This window comes from Zootoca vivipara, chromosome 12 (genome assembly GCF_963506605.1).
Source record: "Zootoca vivipara chromosome 12, rZooViv1.1, whole genome shotgun sequence".
NCBI classification, from domain to species: Eukaryota; Metazoa; Chordata; class Lepidosauria; order Squamata; family Lacertidae; genus Zootoca; species Zootoca vivipara.
In genome coordinates, this window is record NC_083287.1 from 8,698,937 (window position 1) to 8,716,845 (window position 17,909).

The 17,909-nt window shown below is 44.4% G+C and overlaps 1 protein-coding gene across 1 annotated transcript in view; it reads right to left on the reverse strand.

The window, feature by feature from the left end:
* ITGA9 (integrin subunit alpha 9) overlaps positions 1-2,024 on the reverse strand; it is a 211,824-nt gene extending 209,800 nt beyond the window's left edge. The window contains 1 exon segment of the mRNA XM_060280592.1: positions 1,519-2,024. Within this exon segment, the coding sequence (XP_060136575.1) occupies positions 1,519-1,895 (377 nt within the window). The 5' untranslated portion in view covers positions 1,896-2,024.
* Between the last annotated feature and the right edge of the window lie 15,885 nt (positions 2,025-17,909).

The window sequence follows — 17,909 nt, forward strand, 5'->3', positions numbered from 1 at the left end:
ACTTCAAAATGTAGTATAAGCTAACCCTGCTGCATCTGGAGTCTGCTCATTTTGCTGAGAGAGACCCTGGACTTCTGCCCCAAAGTCTGACCCGATGGCATCACACAGCTCCTAATAAGATTCTAGCCCCACCAGTGACCATTCCCAGCAGACCATTTGAGAATCAATGCTTCTTTGTGTGGTAGGGGGGAAAGTGGCCCTCTTCCTTACCCCAAACTAGAAAAAAGATTTTGAAAATGTATACAAAGATACGAAATTGCTTCCCCATCCACAAACACAACCCTGCTGTTGTAGGATCCTGAAGAGGATGCTAGGGAAAAGGAATCTATTTCTCCCATAACTAATTGTCATAACTAATAACTCAGCCCTACATTGCACTCTCTCTCCATCACATGAGTGGGAGGAGAGAAGAAAGCAGACTTTGGGGAGTTCCACTTTAACCCTCCCTCCCATTTTCATGATAGACAATTGCTGGCTTTTTAAAATTTCATCCAATCAATACCACTTAAGACAACCCAAATTTAATTTCAGCGAGGGCTCCCATCATCAAGATCTGGCCCTGAAACGTGTGATTTAGTATGGAACTAGGCATGCTTAGCTTGGAGGAGAGTTTCTGTGTGTGGTGGAGAAACAGCACCATACTTTTCAGTTACTTGAAGGGCTGTCAAACAGAAGAGAGCAAAGATTTGCTCTCTGCTGCCCTAGAGGGCAAGACTAGAGCTAATGGGTTTCAGCTGTGGGAAGAGGCAGATTCTGGACAAAACGTTAAGAGAAAATCCTTAATTCTTGACTGCAAGGGTCAAGAATGGAACAGGCTCTGTTGGGGGTGCCCAAGCACTGGACTGTCTGCATGGTCCAGGAGGGTTGACTAGGTGGCCTTCAAAGATCCCCTCCAATCCTCAATTCTAAGCCTCTGAGTGCATGCAGAGGGCCACTTTCTTATCACAAAGCAGGCTTTCAGCATACAAAGTTCTAGAGGGCAATGGGCAGAAGGGGTAAGACCATCAGAGAGCTAAAAGCTAAGAGCTGTTTGGCAGTGGACCAGGCCTCCCTCAGGAGGTTGTGGCCTCTCCTTCCTTGGAGGGTTTTAAGCAGAGGGTGGGTGGTCATCTGTCATGAATGCTTTGGCTGAGATTCCTGATGAATGCTTTGGCTGAGATTCCTGAATTGCAGGGGGTTGGACTAGATGACCCTTGGGTCCCTTCCAACTCTAATCTTTTATGATTCTACAAATTAGGCACTTTAAGAGGAAGAAAGGGGGGTGAGAGTCTTCAGGAGGTTGAGTGGGTCTTAGAAGATTGGAAATAAACTTTAGCTCAGTTGGTAGAGCATGATACTCTTGATCTCAGGGGTTGCCGGTTCGATCCCCACGTTGGAGAAAAAAGATTCCTGTACTGTATCACAGAGGGCTGGACTGGATGACCCTTGGGGTCCCTTCCGATTCACTGATTCTGGAAGGGGGTGGGAGAGGCGAAGCACAGCCAGAGGAGGGGTCCCCACCCTTCTCCCCTTACTCACCATCGCGTATTGTCATAGTAATGCTCCAGCACGGAGTAGCCGAAGAAAGAGTTGTTGGGTCCTTGGAAAATCACGGGGTGGTCCAGGTCGAGGTTATAGGAGTAGACCAGCGCCACGCACAGCGTCGCCACCAGCACTTGACACGCGCCCCGCTTGCGCGCCCCGCGGGATGCAGCAGCCATTCTCCGGCGGAGAAAGCGCGCCTCTTCTTGCTCTCTCTCCGTCGGGCGCCGCCTGCTCTCGCTGTCGCCGGGGAAGAAGAGGAAGAGGACCGGCCGCAGCAGTAGAAGCCCCGCGACCCGGGCCCGAGAGCGGAAAGGCGGAGCGAGCAGCGCTCGGCTTGGCGCATCCACGCAGCCCCTGCAAACCAAGACCATCCAAAGGCGAGTCCCCGGGAGGCAGGCAGGCAGTTCCCCGCGGGAGTTTGCAAGGGCGGCGGCGGCGGCGGCGGCGGCGGCAGGACGCTGGAGCTGGAGCGCGCGGACTCTTCTGGCCGCGTCCCGGAGCGAGCGAGGGGCTTTTGAGCGCCGCCGCTGGGCGCCAATCGCAGGCGCGCGCGGCGGAGCCAGCCTTCTCCCCGCCCGGCGGCCAAGCCGGAGGCGCAGCGCCCTCTGGCGACGGCTCTCGCGCTCGGCAGCCCTCCTTGCGCGCCTGAGGAGAAATGCGCGTCTTTTTTTAAAAATCAAAAAATAAGAAAGTTAGCTACGTGGGGGCCCGGGGCACGCCCTCCCACCAGATGTCAAAAAGTAAAACAACTACCAGACTTTTAGAGGGCATCTGAAGGCAGCCCTGTTTAGGGAAGCTTTTAATCTTTAAGAAATTAGCGTATTCTAATATTTCTGTTGGAAGCCGCCCAGAGTGGCGGGGAAAACCCAGCCAGATGGGTGGGGTATAAATAATTTTTTATTATTATTATTATTATTATTAGGACCGAGGGGCAGCCGCCGCCCCCCAGCCAAGTAAATGAATAAAAATACATCAGTGCTTTTTCTGGGGGAACTATTTTCCCCGGTTGGAACTATAAAATGGTGATTTTCTTGAGTCAAAATTAGAGTACCCCTAAACATTTTTTTAAGAAAAAAAGCACTGAAAATACTTAACTAATTGAGGTTCTGTCACACACACACACCCAACATAAAGCCTGCCCCCTAACATACGGTAAATCCTGGCTACGTGCCCCAATAAAATATTTGAGGGGGCCACCCCCCAACTTGATGGGCATATTATATATATTTATTCCAATTTACATTTTAAATTATTCATTTAAACAACCTTAAATCATTGGCTTCCCTTCTTCTCTTTCCATAGTTTGATTGGCATACCATACATTCCTGCATATTTTACATAAACCAAACCATTCAGTATTCCATGCTTACCTCCACCAGAGCTTATTTGCACTGTTGAATTTATCTTAATGCTACCAGCGTTTTCAAATGCACACAATTTCCACCCATATATCCAATAAACATTTTCCAATCTTCTTTAAACGTGTGCCTATTTTTCTATAAAAGGAGGCGCCAGAACTCACCATGAGCACCTCCCTCTTTCTCTCAGAATGGCATTGGTGCCCACCTGACAGTTGCCAGAACTGAGTTCTGGAAAGTTCCGGCTTGGGGGGGGGGGGGAATGGCCCTGGTTATTGCTATTAAATTGGTGTGTGTCATGTGATGGATTATGTGGGGCGGAGCTTATTTGCCCTTCCTCACCCCCCAAAAAATAATAATAATATTTTGTTCAAGTTGGCATGGCCCACATGGCATGGTTGGTTGCCTCCTTCACACCACCAACAAAAACAAATAAATGAATAGGAAAAAGAAGCTACCTCCATCCATCGTGAATTTAAAAAGATGTTTAAACTGGTGATTCCAAAAAAGCCCTTTTTTGCTAGGGATAATTAGGATGAAAGTTTCAAAGAAGCCGACTAATCTTTTCATGGACTCAACAACTGCCGCTAGAATCTTATATGCGCAGAAATGGGAAGATGGAAGAGACTCCAGCAGAAGAATTAAAAAGGACGGATTGTGCTGAAATGGCGAAATTGACTGTAAAACTAAGAGATCAAAATGATGAACTGTTTATGGAAAATTGGAGGCCTTTGGGGGACTATCTATCGAGATATTTTCGCAATAGGAAATTGTGTGCAGGATTTGAGACATGAGCGACAGGAAAAAAAATTTAAATGATGTTATGATGGAGTTAGGGTGTTGTAACAAGTATAATGCAGCAATTATGGTTAAGAATGAAAACATCAGCGTGGGAGGGGTAGCAAGTCAAACAGAAAAATATAAGTGAGTAGTATATCATATGTGAAGTAAATTTGTAAATTTTTTGGAAAATCTAATAAAAATTAATGTTAAAAAAGAACCTACCCACATGATGCTGAGGTAAAAACCTTTCACAAATGCTATGTAAAAGAATGAAAGTTCAATATTTCCACTTCTCCCCCCCCCCGCTTTCTCTCCGCTCAAAGCTGCTTTTTCTAGCTGAAAAATCACAGTCCAAAATTCTCCAACCCGTCATTTTGATTTGTTCTGATTTAAACAAGAGGCAGACCATTGGGGTCTCATCACGGATAAGGGCATCTAACAAAATTTAAACTGCTTGCCAATTACAAAGAATGGTCAACACGAAGATTTTTGCATTTTTTTGCAATGTCCTAAAGTAAACAATTTTACTTTAAACAGTGAGAGATTTTACTTTCTTGGGTTCCATGATCAGTGCTGATGGTGACAGCAGTCATGAAATTAAAAGACGCCTGCTTCTTGGGGGAAAAGAAGAGACATCACCTTGCCAACATAGGTCTGTATAGTTAAAGCTATGGTTTTCTCAGTAGTGATGTATGGAAGTGAGAGCTGGACCACAAAGAAGGCTGATTGTCAAAGAATTGATGCTTTTGAATTATGGTGCTGGAGGAGACTCTTGAGAGTCCAATGGACTGCAAGAAGATCAAACCTATCCATTCTGAAGGAAATCAGCCCTGAGTGCTCACTGGAAGGACAGAGCGTGAAGCTGGGGCTCCAATACTTTGGCCACCTCATGAGAAGAGAAGACTCCCTGGAAAAGACCCTGATGTTGGGAAAGATTGAGGGCACAAGGAGAAGGGGACGACAGAGGATGAGATGGTTGGACAGTGTTCTCGAAGCTACGAACATGAGTTTGACCAAACTGCGGGAGGCAGTGGAAGACAGGAGTGCCTGGCATGCTATGGTCCATGGGGTCACAAAGAGTCGGGCACGACTAAACGACTAAACAACAACAACAAAGTAAACGATAGTGTGAATGCCACGTATGTTATATCACCAGAATTTCCACAAGTTCAGTGACTGAGCTATTCCCTCTGTGTGAAATAATCCCATTAGAAGGGAAGTCGATATGAAATGATTAGGCAAATTCCACAGATGACAATGCAATCCAGTGCCAAAGACGTTGCATCTGGAAATACCAATGCTCTGAGGCTTTCTAGCTAAATCCCCAAGCTGGCAAGTCTGGGAGGCTGGCTGGCTCTGGGTCATTGAGATAAATAATCTAAAAAGAGAAAGAATTGTATCTAGCACACATTTCCAGGAAATAAGCAAAAATAACAACAATCGAAACAACATCAATACCCCAGCTACCTTCTGCAAGAACTTCACTTTTACAAGGTTTAAATCACCAATGTTTTCTTACAGCTGAACAATTTAGGTTTCAGTACTGAAATTAAACACACACACACACACACACACACACACACACACACGTCCTAAACGAGGTATCATTTTTTAAAGGACAATTCAAACAGAAAAGACCATTTCAATGGGGATGTGTATATTCATATAGATTTTGGTTTTCTGATTTGCATTCACAAAGTTTTATTAGTTTTAAAACATAACCATATTTCACATGACTGTTCATGAAACATAGCACTTAAAATTGCATATCGTAAAGTAGTTCACCTTAACCGTTTCCCATGAAGTAGAAGATATTACAGACTTCTTCCTCTTAAACACTGCACAACTTGCAGGATCAAGTTTAATGTGCCATGGAATTTATTTTGTAATTGTTCAGAAAGTAAACCCTTGTCAAAATAAAGCGGCATTTCATTCCCTGCTCTTGACCAAGTAGGGGGGTATTTTTTTAAATAAAATCATATATAGTTGATAATGCAGTTTTCGGGTATCAAATATTTGCTGGTCCACCTTTATGGCAATATTGTAACCAATGAGGTTAATCCGAGGCACAATTATTGCTAGTTGATATCGCCGTGTGCCTCCTCTGCGAGAGGTCCAGAGGGCAGCAAGATGAGAAAGGGCCTTTTCTGTGGTGGCTTCCCCACATAAGGAATGCTCTCCCCAGGGAGGCTCGCCTGGCACCTTCGTTACATGTCTTTAGGCACCAGGCAAAATAATTCCTCTTCTCCAAGGCCTTTAGCCAAATAGACAATCTGTGGCCTTTTAAACAGGGGGCATGTATTGGTTTGTTTGTTACTATGTTCTGTATTTTTGTGTTTTTTGCATTGTGAACCACACTCTGATCCTCAGATGAATGGCAGTATAGAAATGTAGTAAATAATAATGTATGCTTCTTGGGTGGTTTCACTGGGGACACATAGTTTAAAATTAATTTAAGTCCCAAAGGATTTTTCTCCTCCGCCACCTTCAAGTTCAAAGCCCAGTCAAAGACTGCCTTTTTAAACCAGAACAGGAGGTAATAATCATTTAAGTATACCCCATCTTCCTCTAAGCTTTTCAATCATATGTAATGCTTCAGCAGCATTTTTCTCAGTTCCATCACAAAAATCAATCACACCTCAAGCGTCCAAGATTCTTTTCTAAAGTACCCTACTTAAGGATTTTCAGCTGTGTTGAAGAATTGCTACTCTTCCAAAAAACAAAACAAAAACAACCCTCTATTTAAGAAGCGGCTTAGGGAATGCAGATATCCCTGTTCGTGGAATGGGGGAAAACTTGCCCCATGATTTATTGCTCCTCTGTACCGAAAGGCAAATGTTGTGTGTATATACATGGATATATTGTGTACACTCATTCAAATGTCCAACCCATTCAGAAGGGCATGCGGTGTCTACCTTTTGGGGTAGATGGATGTCCTGGGAAGGCAACACAGTATTGCAACTGCTGCACTGTACAACAATATGCTCTGCCCACCTTATCACCACACAGCTACTACAGCTAGGGAAGACTTTCCCTTTCCTTAGCAGAAATTACACAGGCCTCGAGCTCAGCCATCATTTAGCTGTTGCTGTTAGGAAGTAGATGGGCCCTCCCTTTACCCCACTTACTATCCAAACAGTGCCAATCTGAATTTACAGAGATCATGAGTGATCATAGGATGTGCACACATTTTTCTAGAGTGGTTGCTGTCATCCATTTGTATCCAAGGAAATGAACAAAATTCCATTTAGAATTAAATGTTTGTCCTATCAGATGTACTTGGCATATTTATGTTGAAAGGTACATCCCACCATTTGGTCCCCGGCAAATTCTGCCAAGGAAGCCCGGCTAACATTCACAGTGTTAATTAAATAGGCAGAGCCATCTCATAAAAAAAAACCAGCATGACATATTTAATAAATAACAAAGTGAAAAATGGAAGCACTTAATGTCATCTGGCTCACGTTGCAAAGGCTTTCTTAAATTAAAAAGTCTTTCCTGAAGCCAGTTGCTTAGATCATGGGTCTGATAAGACCAAGGTTGCAGGTTCAATCCCTGTACAGTGGTACCTCGGTTTAAGTACACAATTGGTTCCGGAAGTCTGTACTTAACCTGAAGCGTACTTAACCGGAAGCGTACTTAACCTGAAGCGAACTTTCCCATTGAAAGTAATGGAAAGTGGATTAATCGGTTCCATACAAGTCCGCGGAGTACTTAAACTGAAAGTACTCAAACCAAGGCATACTTAAACCGAGGTATGACTGTATATGCCATAGCTGCATATTCCTGCATTGCAGGGGGGTTGGACTACTTGATGATGCTCAGAGTCCCTTCCAATTGTATAATTCTATGATTCTAAAGGCAGAGAGAGAGAGAAAGAGAGAGAAGGCACCAGGTGAATCTCCCTAGGATAGGCATTCAAATGTTTTTCTTGCTCGTTCATAACACTTGAACTTCAATGAAGCTGAATGCTGGAAGAGTCGGGTCAGGTAAAAAAAATACTTCTTCGTGCAGTTAGTAGTATTTGTTTTATTTTGAAATCTTTAAGATAATATTTTAGTTTTCCATAGCTGTCAAGTTTTCCCTTTTCTCGCGAGGAAGCCTATTCAGCATAAGGGAATTTCTCTTTTTAAAAAGGGAGAAGTTGACAGCTATGGTTTTCTGTTATGTTGCTTTGGCTGTATACTCTATATTTGACTTTCTTCAGATGGTTTTATTTATGTTTTATTGATTTAATATGCTGTAAACCGCTTTGAGATTTTTCTTAAAAATATAAAGCGGTATAGAAATTTTAAAATAAATAAAAATAAATAAATGAAATTGCGAAACTCGTAGTTACCAACCTGCATGGCTTTAAAAGACTAGACAAATTCATAGTGGAGAGGGCTGGCTCTTATTTTGTTCGTATTCCACAAGGAGGGTAATCTGTAGGGAGGTTCAGTGTTTCCATGCATTGAAAGAACACACAAGGGCAGTCATGAGGCTGCGCAGGCTAGCCCTGCCATCCACCACCAAAAGACCCAGCAACTTGGCCTCCCTCCCATCGGGAGGTCGCACAGTTCCGGCAGCACGCCCTGCCCCGGCTCGCCCCACCCTATGGGCGGCATGTGCCCCAGCAGCTTTCTGCACCTTGGTATTAAATCCATCTGTAAAGGCAGGTGGATTCCGAGTGCCTGATGCATAATCCTGTGTGTGAGGTTGATCACCAGATTGCACAAGGCCATGGGTAGGCAACCTAAGGCCCAGGGGCCAGATCTGGCCCAACCGCCTTCTAAATCCGGCCCCTGGGCGGTCCAGGAATCAGCGTGTTTTTACATGAGTAGAATGTGTCATTTTATTTAAAATGCATCTCTGGGTTATTTGTGGGGCATAGGAATTCGTTCATTTTTATTTATTTTTTTCAAAATATAGTCCGGCCCCCAAAAGGTCTGAGGGACAGTGGACTGGACCCCTGCTGAAAAAGTTTGCTGGCCCCCGCACAAGACTCACCAAGCGGATGAAAAGCTGTTGGAGAGGTGGAGATATTTTATACCTGGCTGCTCCGATTCCTGCCTACAAACGGTAACAGCCATGGGACCATTCGATGTGTCTTCCAGGAATACGTACATTGACATGGGAATTTATCCTCACTAGAGTACAAGTGCAAGTTGTTTTATTACAGTCAATAACCAATATAAGGAGAAAAAGCACCAATTTAAGAATTTAAAAAGTCAAGACGAGATAAAATGATGTAAAGCTGTAAGCAGCATAAGAGGGCAGCAATTTCCATCCCGTCCTGAGTTCATCACAATCAGCAATTTATCCTATCTGATACAGTTCAGCTCCCACGAAAACCCTATGCCATTCATTTCCCTATCAGCTATGCCAGAAAGTATATCATTCATTTCTATGTACGGGAAACTTCAAAAACAATGCAGAAAACAACATAATTATTTATGTTAACATTTGGCAGATGTAGTGAATATCCACTAGTGTGGTTTTTGTTCCTGATAAGCATGCAAATTGCAGGAAATTCTGTTTCTTACTCCATATCCAACAGAATTCTCCATCATTCCTACTCCTAACCCAATAAACACCCCATACTCTTTCCATTTTATATATACTGCTTGATTGCAATTTTAAAAAAGAAAACTCTGTGTGGTTTAGCTTTCCATATTGCTGGGTAAAACACTGAGATATCTGTGGAACTAAAAGCAGAAGAGGCTGACCTGCTTTGGAGCTACTTATTTATGAAGCAGACCCAATGAAATCAATAGCACCATATTCCCTCTGAGACTTTATCTTTATTATATTAAGCCATCCTTGATTAGCATTACTAGTGAACTAGTTCACATTGACACCTCTCTAGCAGTGGATGTGGAGAATTGAACATTTATGTCAATTGATTAAAACAAAACCCTTTGCCATCAAAAGCTGATCTGGTATTTTTTGTGTTATTTAGTTGGACACAAATAAACAACAACGCTGCCTTTTTAAAAGTAGTGCAGAGATTTTAAAACCATATCTCCTCTACAATCCGATACAATGTTGATGACTTTAAACATACTCCATGCTGGATTACAGCTAAAATCTATACAATAATAAAACCGAACCACTTAAGCATTTTATCCAAAGCACAAGCATTTTTTAAACAATCACCTAGATAACAACCTTTGTAAGATGGTTTCACAGACCTCCTCACAAATCTCCTCAAATATATCATTTAATAATAATAATAATAATAATAATAATAATAATAATAATAAAGCTCAAAGTGATGGAATTCCTTAAATTATACCCTTCAGAAATGGATTGCAATACACTATTTCTGCAAATGCTAGTCGTTTCCACCACACAGAGAAATCAAACATAATGTGTAAATGTGTAGCCATTGTGAGAGACATAGGACTTCTTCAAGCCACTGCAATTAAAAGAATTGGACATTTCACATCATTTTATTCGTGTGATGTTCAGGACTACCTATGTGTACAGATTTAGTTGCAGGTAGGTAGCCGTGTTGGTCTGCCGTCGAAACAAAATAAAAATAAGTGTGCATGCACACTTATTTTGTGTATCTGAAGAAGTGTGCATGCACACGAAAGCTCATACCAATGACAAACTTAGTTGGTCTCTAAGGTGCTACTGGAATGAATTTTTCTATTTTATTTTTATTTTATGTGTACCAAGTTCTATGTGCAGAATAATTTAGTCTACTAAATTAGGCAGAACTTTTCATCATGCAGAACAGAAAGCACTTAATTATTATCTACTGACAGCACTAGATGCCTGAAAACTATGACACACAAAATTGTGACACGCAAAACATAAGTGGTCTAAGCAATAACCTTGGCAGAATGCCTTATGTGCTGGACATTAGATGCTCACTTATACACTTGCAGTCCAGAGCATTTTCCCCCTGCTATGTTAAGCAGTTGAAAGAGTCATGTTGGTAAGACAGGCCAGTTGCAATACGTAAATCCCATTAATGATGTAGGTGCACCAATTCACATAAACCACTAGAGACGGGGTGGGGAGCCTCAGGCCTGTAAGTAGACCAATGAGCCCCTGGATTCCTTTAACGGAATACCCATCGCATAGGGATGGCCAGACCATTCTGCCACCCCTATCACCTGGACCAGAGCCTATCCACAACCTTAAAAGTTGTGACGATTTGCTACGTGGCAGGCGAAACCCAAATGGCACCAGCCAATCAGCCAAGTGGGGAAAATTCCTGCCGTGCCCCTGTCCCAATGACAGACGACACACGGCAGCCTAGCAAGGTCAAGCACAAGGCCTAAATATAGAGAGAGATGGGCGGGTGTTCCGATGCACTGGCCCCAAAGAGGAAGCTCAGGGACACGTGCATGGGCTTATATAGAGGTCCCTCGATGGAATTTAGCTGGCATCCCATTGGTCTAATTGCACCCAGCATCAAGGGACCTCCAATAGGGTGTTGTGGCCATCCAACCGTTCCCCCCCCCCCACAACACAGGGTTTGGTTGACAGGCCACACCGCAACACGTGCCCTCTTGTTAGGGAGGACCCGATTTGTACAAGTGTAAGAATTGCTTCCTCTGCTCCGTTTCCTTTTGTCTTCTGGTCCCACCAGCCACTAGGGTGTGGCCCCTGAGGCTTAAGAGTGTTCCCCAACTCTACGCAATAGCCTCTGTTTCACCAGCTTTCTCTCCTGGTATGAATAGCCAGAGACCCAGATGATGACACAGTGAATCTGGATGCCTTACTGAAAGGTCCACTCTACCGTTCAGCTTTCAAACAGTGGGGAATTTGTCAGACATCTGCTGTTGATTAACTAGCTCTTTTGGTGTTTATTCTTACATATGTTAACTATAATGTGCCAGTTGTGTGAAAAGTTCAGATCAGTGATAGCCTTTATTTGTCACATTAGAGAGATCCCAAACTCCACGCCCCCAACCCGCAAATCCAAAAATATAATTTCAGTTGAGATGTGTTCCACATAAATTGTGCATGCAAAATTTACTGTGCTGCCTGCCCACCTGCACACAGAGGAGTCCGGCCAGCCGGCCAGTGCAGCCATTGGTGGGCAAATCCCCCCGACACTGACCCATAGCTGCCAAGTTATCCCTTTTTTAAAGGGATTTTCCCTTATGCTGAATAGGCTTCCTCGCGAGAAAAGGGAAAACTTGGCAGCTATGCACTGACCAGGCAGCCATTCAGTGAGGGGGCCAGGGATGCAACAGTAAGCCCAGGGTTAGGTTTTTTTTCAGACAAATTGTGACCGCACTGGTTAAAGCATCGACGGCAGATTTTTTGGCCTATGATACAAACCCTTCTGTTCCACCACCAAACCTTTCAAGGGAGAATTTGCAACAGTTTGGCACCTTTGTTGAGTGAATTGGATAACGTCAGATTTTTGGTGAAATTGTGACCCCACATTTTCGGGGAAAAGGTTTTTCTATGGGTTAGGGCTTTTTTTTTTTTGGTCTATGATAAAACGTGTTTTTTGCACCGCCAAACTTTGCAGAGGGGAATTTGCAGCTGTTCGGCATCATTTTTGAGTGAATTGGATAATGTCAGATTTTTGGTGAGACCCCTGGCAGCAGGCAGGGCAGGACGGGGATCCTGTTGGGGGGGCTGGTTTGCATCCCCTATAAATTGTGCACCAGAGGCTATGCCCCCCTGCCTCCCAGGCTATGCCCCTGCTTTAAGAGGCATGAAAACTGACTCAATTAATGGAGAGGTGAAGCCTATCGCAAGTGCAATAGGTTGCCAGACTTCCACTGAAATGTCACAGTCCACCTCAAAGTCTAGGTGACTCTCAAGAGTGGCATTCTACTGAGCGACAGAAGCTGCCAATCTGAAGTAAAATGAGAAAGCAGAAACCACCAAAAGCAACCAAACCAAACCAGTCTAACAAAGTCCCCCCAGAAACAACAAAACCCATGTGTTTGGAAGAACCTTGCATGTGTGTGCATGGGTCTTTTTGTTTCCCAGCTTTTTATGTGTGCAATATATAGGAGACCTAATAAAGGGGTAAGGGGCACAGGTGGCACTGTGGGTTAAACCACAGAGCCTAGGGCTTGCTGATCAGAAGGTCGGCGGTTCGAATCCCCGCGATGGGGTGAGCTCCCATTGCTCGGTCCCTGCTCCTGCCAACCTAGCAGTTCGAAAGCACGTCAAAGTGCAAGTAGATAAATAGGTACCGCTACAGCGGGAAGGTAAACGGTGTTTCCGTGTGCTGCACTGGTTCGCCAGAAGCGGCTTTGTCATGCTGGCCACATGACCTGGAAGTTGTACACCGGCTCCCCCGGCCAATAATGCGAGATGAGCGCGCAACCCCAGAGTCAGTCACGACTGGAGCTAATCGTCAGGGGTCCCTTTACCTTTAATAATTACCTGCTGCCTCTTACCTGGTATATGAATCCAGGGCCTTTTGAAAGATGGAGCATAATAGGAAACAAGGGAGGAGGCCAAGCCAGGGACAAAAGGATGGCATGCATTAAAACGAATAGATGTGTACAAAATCGATGTGGACCGTGACAAGGGGTCAGCGCATGAACTTAAGAGGCTGATGGAAGATAAGCTTAGCAGAGCCTGAACTGACTGAAGTCCAACAATTGGAGGGGGAGGCTGCAATTGTCTAAACTAGAGGTGACACAAACCAGAAACTTCACAATGTAGACAAGTGCCATGCCTCCCTCTTACAGTTGATTAATAAAGCGATAATCCCAGAGTAATGACATGCTTTCACTTCAGCGACTTTCACTAGAGAATCCTTATGCACAGAACATCCTTCTTCTCTGATATGGCTGTGGGAACTTTCCTTTGTGCTTTGGTCTGACTTCTGCCTTAAAAAATGATGCAACAAGGCGAAATGAATCAAACCTCCTGGTTGGCTAATGGCAAGCGAGAACGCAAGTTGCAAGTATTTACCACCTTGCCAAAACTATTCCTCCCCCCCCCCTTAACACAAATTAACGCAGGCCCAAGGGGCTGCCTGAAAAGATAGAGATCCCACAAAACAGACACATGTAGATCTGCTGTTTTAAGTTAACCCTGAAAACTCAGCCAAATATTCCTCTTCCAATTTTGCCTGCCTGCCCTCCTCCCTTCCCCTCGCTCTATCTTGTTCACAATGCTCATAACTAAATCCATATTTAAAATGGCCAAAGTTTTAAGTTAATGAATTCCCTGTTCTTTGCCGTTGTTGCTTCCTTATTACTTTACTGTTGGGGGTCATCATAGAGCCATGGCGCCCTCTTCCTCCTCCTTCTCAAAACTGTGTGAGGATCCAACGAGAGAAGAGCTATTGATGTGTCTTTGATAGTCCACTCATCAAGGTACCTTACCTTACCTTACCTTACCTAGCAGACTCATCATTGCCAGTTCAAGGAAGAACATCACCCAGCTAGAGATTAAGGTAAACACGCCTTGATGAGGTATGAAAGGGGTCAAAATAAGACATATTTACTGGATTATAAACAATCAGTCTTGGGTTAAAATAAAGCATGGGCCCCATCAATTTACAGCGCTACCTCAAGTTATAAACGGCTCAGGTTACAAACGCTTCAAGTTACAAACTCGGCTAACCTGGAAGAGTTACCTCAAGTTGAGAACTTTCCCCAGGATGAGAATGGAAATCATGTGCCGGCGGCGCAGCGGCAGCAAGAGGCCCCATTGGCGAAAACATGCCTCTAGTTAAGAACAGTTTCAGGTTAAGAACGGACCTCCGGAACGAATTAAGTTCGTAACTAGAGGTACCACTGTAGAGAGTCGCAAGACGATGCAGCACAACTCCCCCATGCCAGGCTGATGGCCAGGAGCTGTTCTGCAACTAAGCAAGGATATACAGTATATGACATTTTTAATGTGTCAGACTTTTTATTTTTGTTGTCTGCTATTCAGCCTTTTATAAATCAGGAAGCGTATTGCTTTCCCATTCAAATGCACATTTTTCTTCAGCACAGCATCTTTCTACAAAAGGTAGCAATTCAGATACAGCAGATCAATGCAACGAGATACAGCAAACCTAGCATAAAAGAACACAATTTTGAGGGCCATTAAGTACCTGATATCTAACAGACAAAGTCCAGTTTGCTGCATGGACAAATTACTGTTCCAAGCTTTAAAATGTTGTAAAATTTGTTTTGAGATGCATATACTGTACATTCTCCCCCTCCTAGCTTGATAGGGAATGTAAAGGTAAAGGGACCCCTGACCATTAGGTCCAGTCGCGGACCACCCCGGGGTTTGTGGCGCTCATCTCGCGTTATTGGCCGAGGGAGCCGGCATACAGCTTCCGGGTCATGTGGCCAGCATGACAAAGCCGCTTCGGGCAAACCAGAGCAGTGCACGGAAACGCTGTTTACCTTCCCGCTGTAGCGGTTCCTATTTATCTACTTGCACTTTTGACGTGCTTTCGAACTGCTAGGTTGGCAGGAGCTGGGACCGAACAACGGGAGCTCACCCCGTCATGGGGATTCAAACCACCGACCTTCTGATTGGCAAGCTCTGTGGTCTAAACCACAGAGCCACCTGCATCCCATTTCTCAATAGTATTTGAATCCAAAGAGACTGTGCCAACCCTGAACCAGTGCCTTAATGCTGTAGTGCAGAGGTTTTCAACCTTTTTGAGTCCACAGCTCCTTTGACCAACTATCTTTCTGCATGCAGCACCCCTCTGGGCCTCAGGCGGGCAGTTATGTCACCCCTTGCCTGCAGAGCTGGCAGCCTCTCACCCCTTTTCGAACACCCTCCCTTGTGGAGTGTTCCCTCAGCCTCCTCTCCTCTCCCCTCTACTTGGGAGCCCTCTGAGCAGCCGCTGCTGCCGCCCCTAGTCTCTCAGCTGCCCGTCCATCCACCCACCCACCCACCTACCCCGCCCCAAAGAGAGGTGCCTCCCAGAGGCAACATTTGCCTGCAAAGCTTATAGCCAGGGCTGCTGCAACAAACAGCTGTGCAAGCCTTTGGGAGGTTGAGATGCAAGAGGAGGGAGGGAAGGAAAGAGGGAGAGGCCAGTGTTCCCCGCGGCACCCCTGGCCATCATTCAAGGCAACCCAGGGTGCGGCATGTGACGAACTTACCCTAGTAGGAAAGGGTTAATACATCTCCTACCTTGAGTGACAGCACATGTTCTCCAGTTAAATAAAGCTTTCATCTATGTTGTGTCAAATTGGATGTTCCTCCTTATTCCAGCAACGTATCTAAACTCAAAAGGGTGGTGACTGAAGAGGGGAGAAAAAACTAAGCCTGAGGAGCAGGTGGATAGTTTGCATCTCAAAGTCACGCACAGAGGAGGCAAGTGAAGGGAAAGAGTGCCTTGAAGTAGCTAAAGTGCTGAGGCAAACAGCTGCTGAGGTGAACCTGAGTTGAGAGGGAAACCTTACTGAGGGCACAAGATTGTTCCTGTAAAATTTGCCTGGAGTTTTTAAGGATACAGAGCCACGTTATTTGGAAAGCTGGAATTGTACTCTATGTACTAGCAAACCCATATATAAACAGGGAGTTTATTTGGGAGAAAGAAGGAATAGGGGTTCCTGTGATCCTCAACTGAATTCCTTCAGCACACTGTTAGTAATAGAGAAGCGAGGTTCGTCACACGGGCACACTAGTTGAAAACCACTGTAGTGGACTGGACATCGGCATCTGTCTGTCTCAAGAGGCAATGGACGAGTGTGCCATCAGGGTCAAGGTCAAACCCTTTGAGAGTTACAGTGCCTGCTGTGGCTGTGGAGTCTGATACAGGAGAGACATGTTTTACTGCAGCTGGGGCAGATGAAAGTGTCTGGTTCGCTGTTACACATGCACCATAGCATGTCTTCTCTCTGCGCTCCTCCCATTGGTCCTTTCTCCTGGACTGCATGAGGACCAGTGAGCAATATGAGTCCTTGGAAGGATTATCCTCCCTGCCTACTTTAGCTGTCAGTTTGCAACATGGAAAGGAGGGATTATTCCGTGATAATCTCAAAAAAAATGACAGTGTTCTCGAAGCCACCAGCGTGAGTCTGACCAAACTGCGGGAGGCAGTGGAAGACAGGAGTGCCTGGCGTGCTCTGGTCCATAGGGTCACGAAAAGTCGGACATGACTAAACGACTAAACAACAACAACAAAAAATCTCAAAAAATGTATCAAAATATATTGAACTGAGTAAAGAGGAAAATATGTAACAGAAGAGCAAGTGGGGGATTTGTGTTAGATGCCCTCTCCCACATGTCAGCTTGAAGGCTAGAGTTGGGTAGCAGTCTACATCCGCTGGGAGGAATGTCATTTCAGAATAACATGAAGAATTAACACTCACTCAGACCAGCCACGTCTTGCTGCATTTTTAACACACACCTTTTTTTTAAAGAAGGCAACAGCAGTACTCTTGGGCACTTATCAATATCTGCAATTAGGATTGAAATTAAGAGGCTCTCAGTCCCAATTAGATTTGTCCACTAATCAAATCACTGCTCCTTTATGGCTAATATCAGGCAAGCTGAAGGAGAAGGGAATCCCTTCCAATGTTATTCACAAATAATTTGTACGTAGCCCTAAGTTTCATTTCAACATTTGGCAAAAAAACCACCCCTCTTCACTAGTATCTTGTGGGAATGAGAATAAATTCCACTTCTCAAGGGGGGGGGAGAAAGAAAGGTAGATTTTGGCTTCCTAAGTGCAAGACGCTGAAAACAAAAGTTTATGTCAAGAGTAAAAGACTGCAGGTGTGGGAATTTGTAGTAATGTGACCTATACCGTATATGTCAACTCCAGTCTTGAAATGTGTATATTTAGCTATATCTAAAGATGACTGGTGCAAACTTTTAAAAGCCCTAAAAGGCAAGATGGGAAAGAACAGGACTCATTTGACAAAGTGTGGAGGAGTGTGAGGTCTGTTGTTATATATTAGCCAATTTTCTGTAGGTTGAGTTCTTCCATATATGGTCAAACATGGAAAAGCCAAAGAGAGGGATAATTACTTTTTTAAAAGGAACTACAATTCATGTGCTGTTACCCTAACAACCTCCATTGGTGCAAACAAGTAATTGTGCAGATGTATTGGGAAAGGCCTTCCTGGGTTCTCAAAGGTCCACCAGCAGCCGCTGCCCCTCATGCTACATCGGATACCTGCTTCTGAAATTCTCTAGATCCCCCTCCAGTTGACAAGGACAGCTCATCTGGTAGGATATACAGTAAGAGCTGCTGCTGGCTTAGAAAGTACTGTATGCAAACAAAGATTGGTCACACATTTAGGGACTGGGACTTTAAGAAAAAACTCCTCAAGCAATGCTACTGAAGAGGGATAG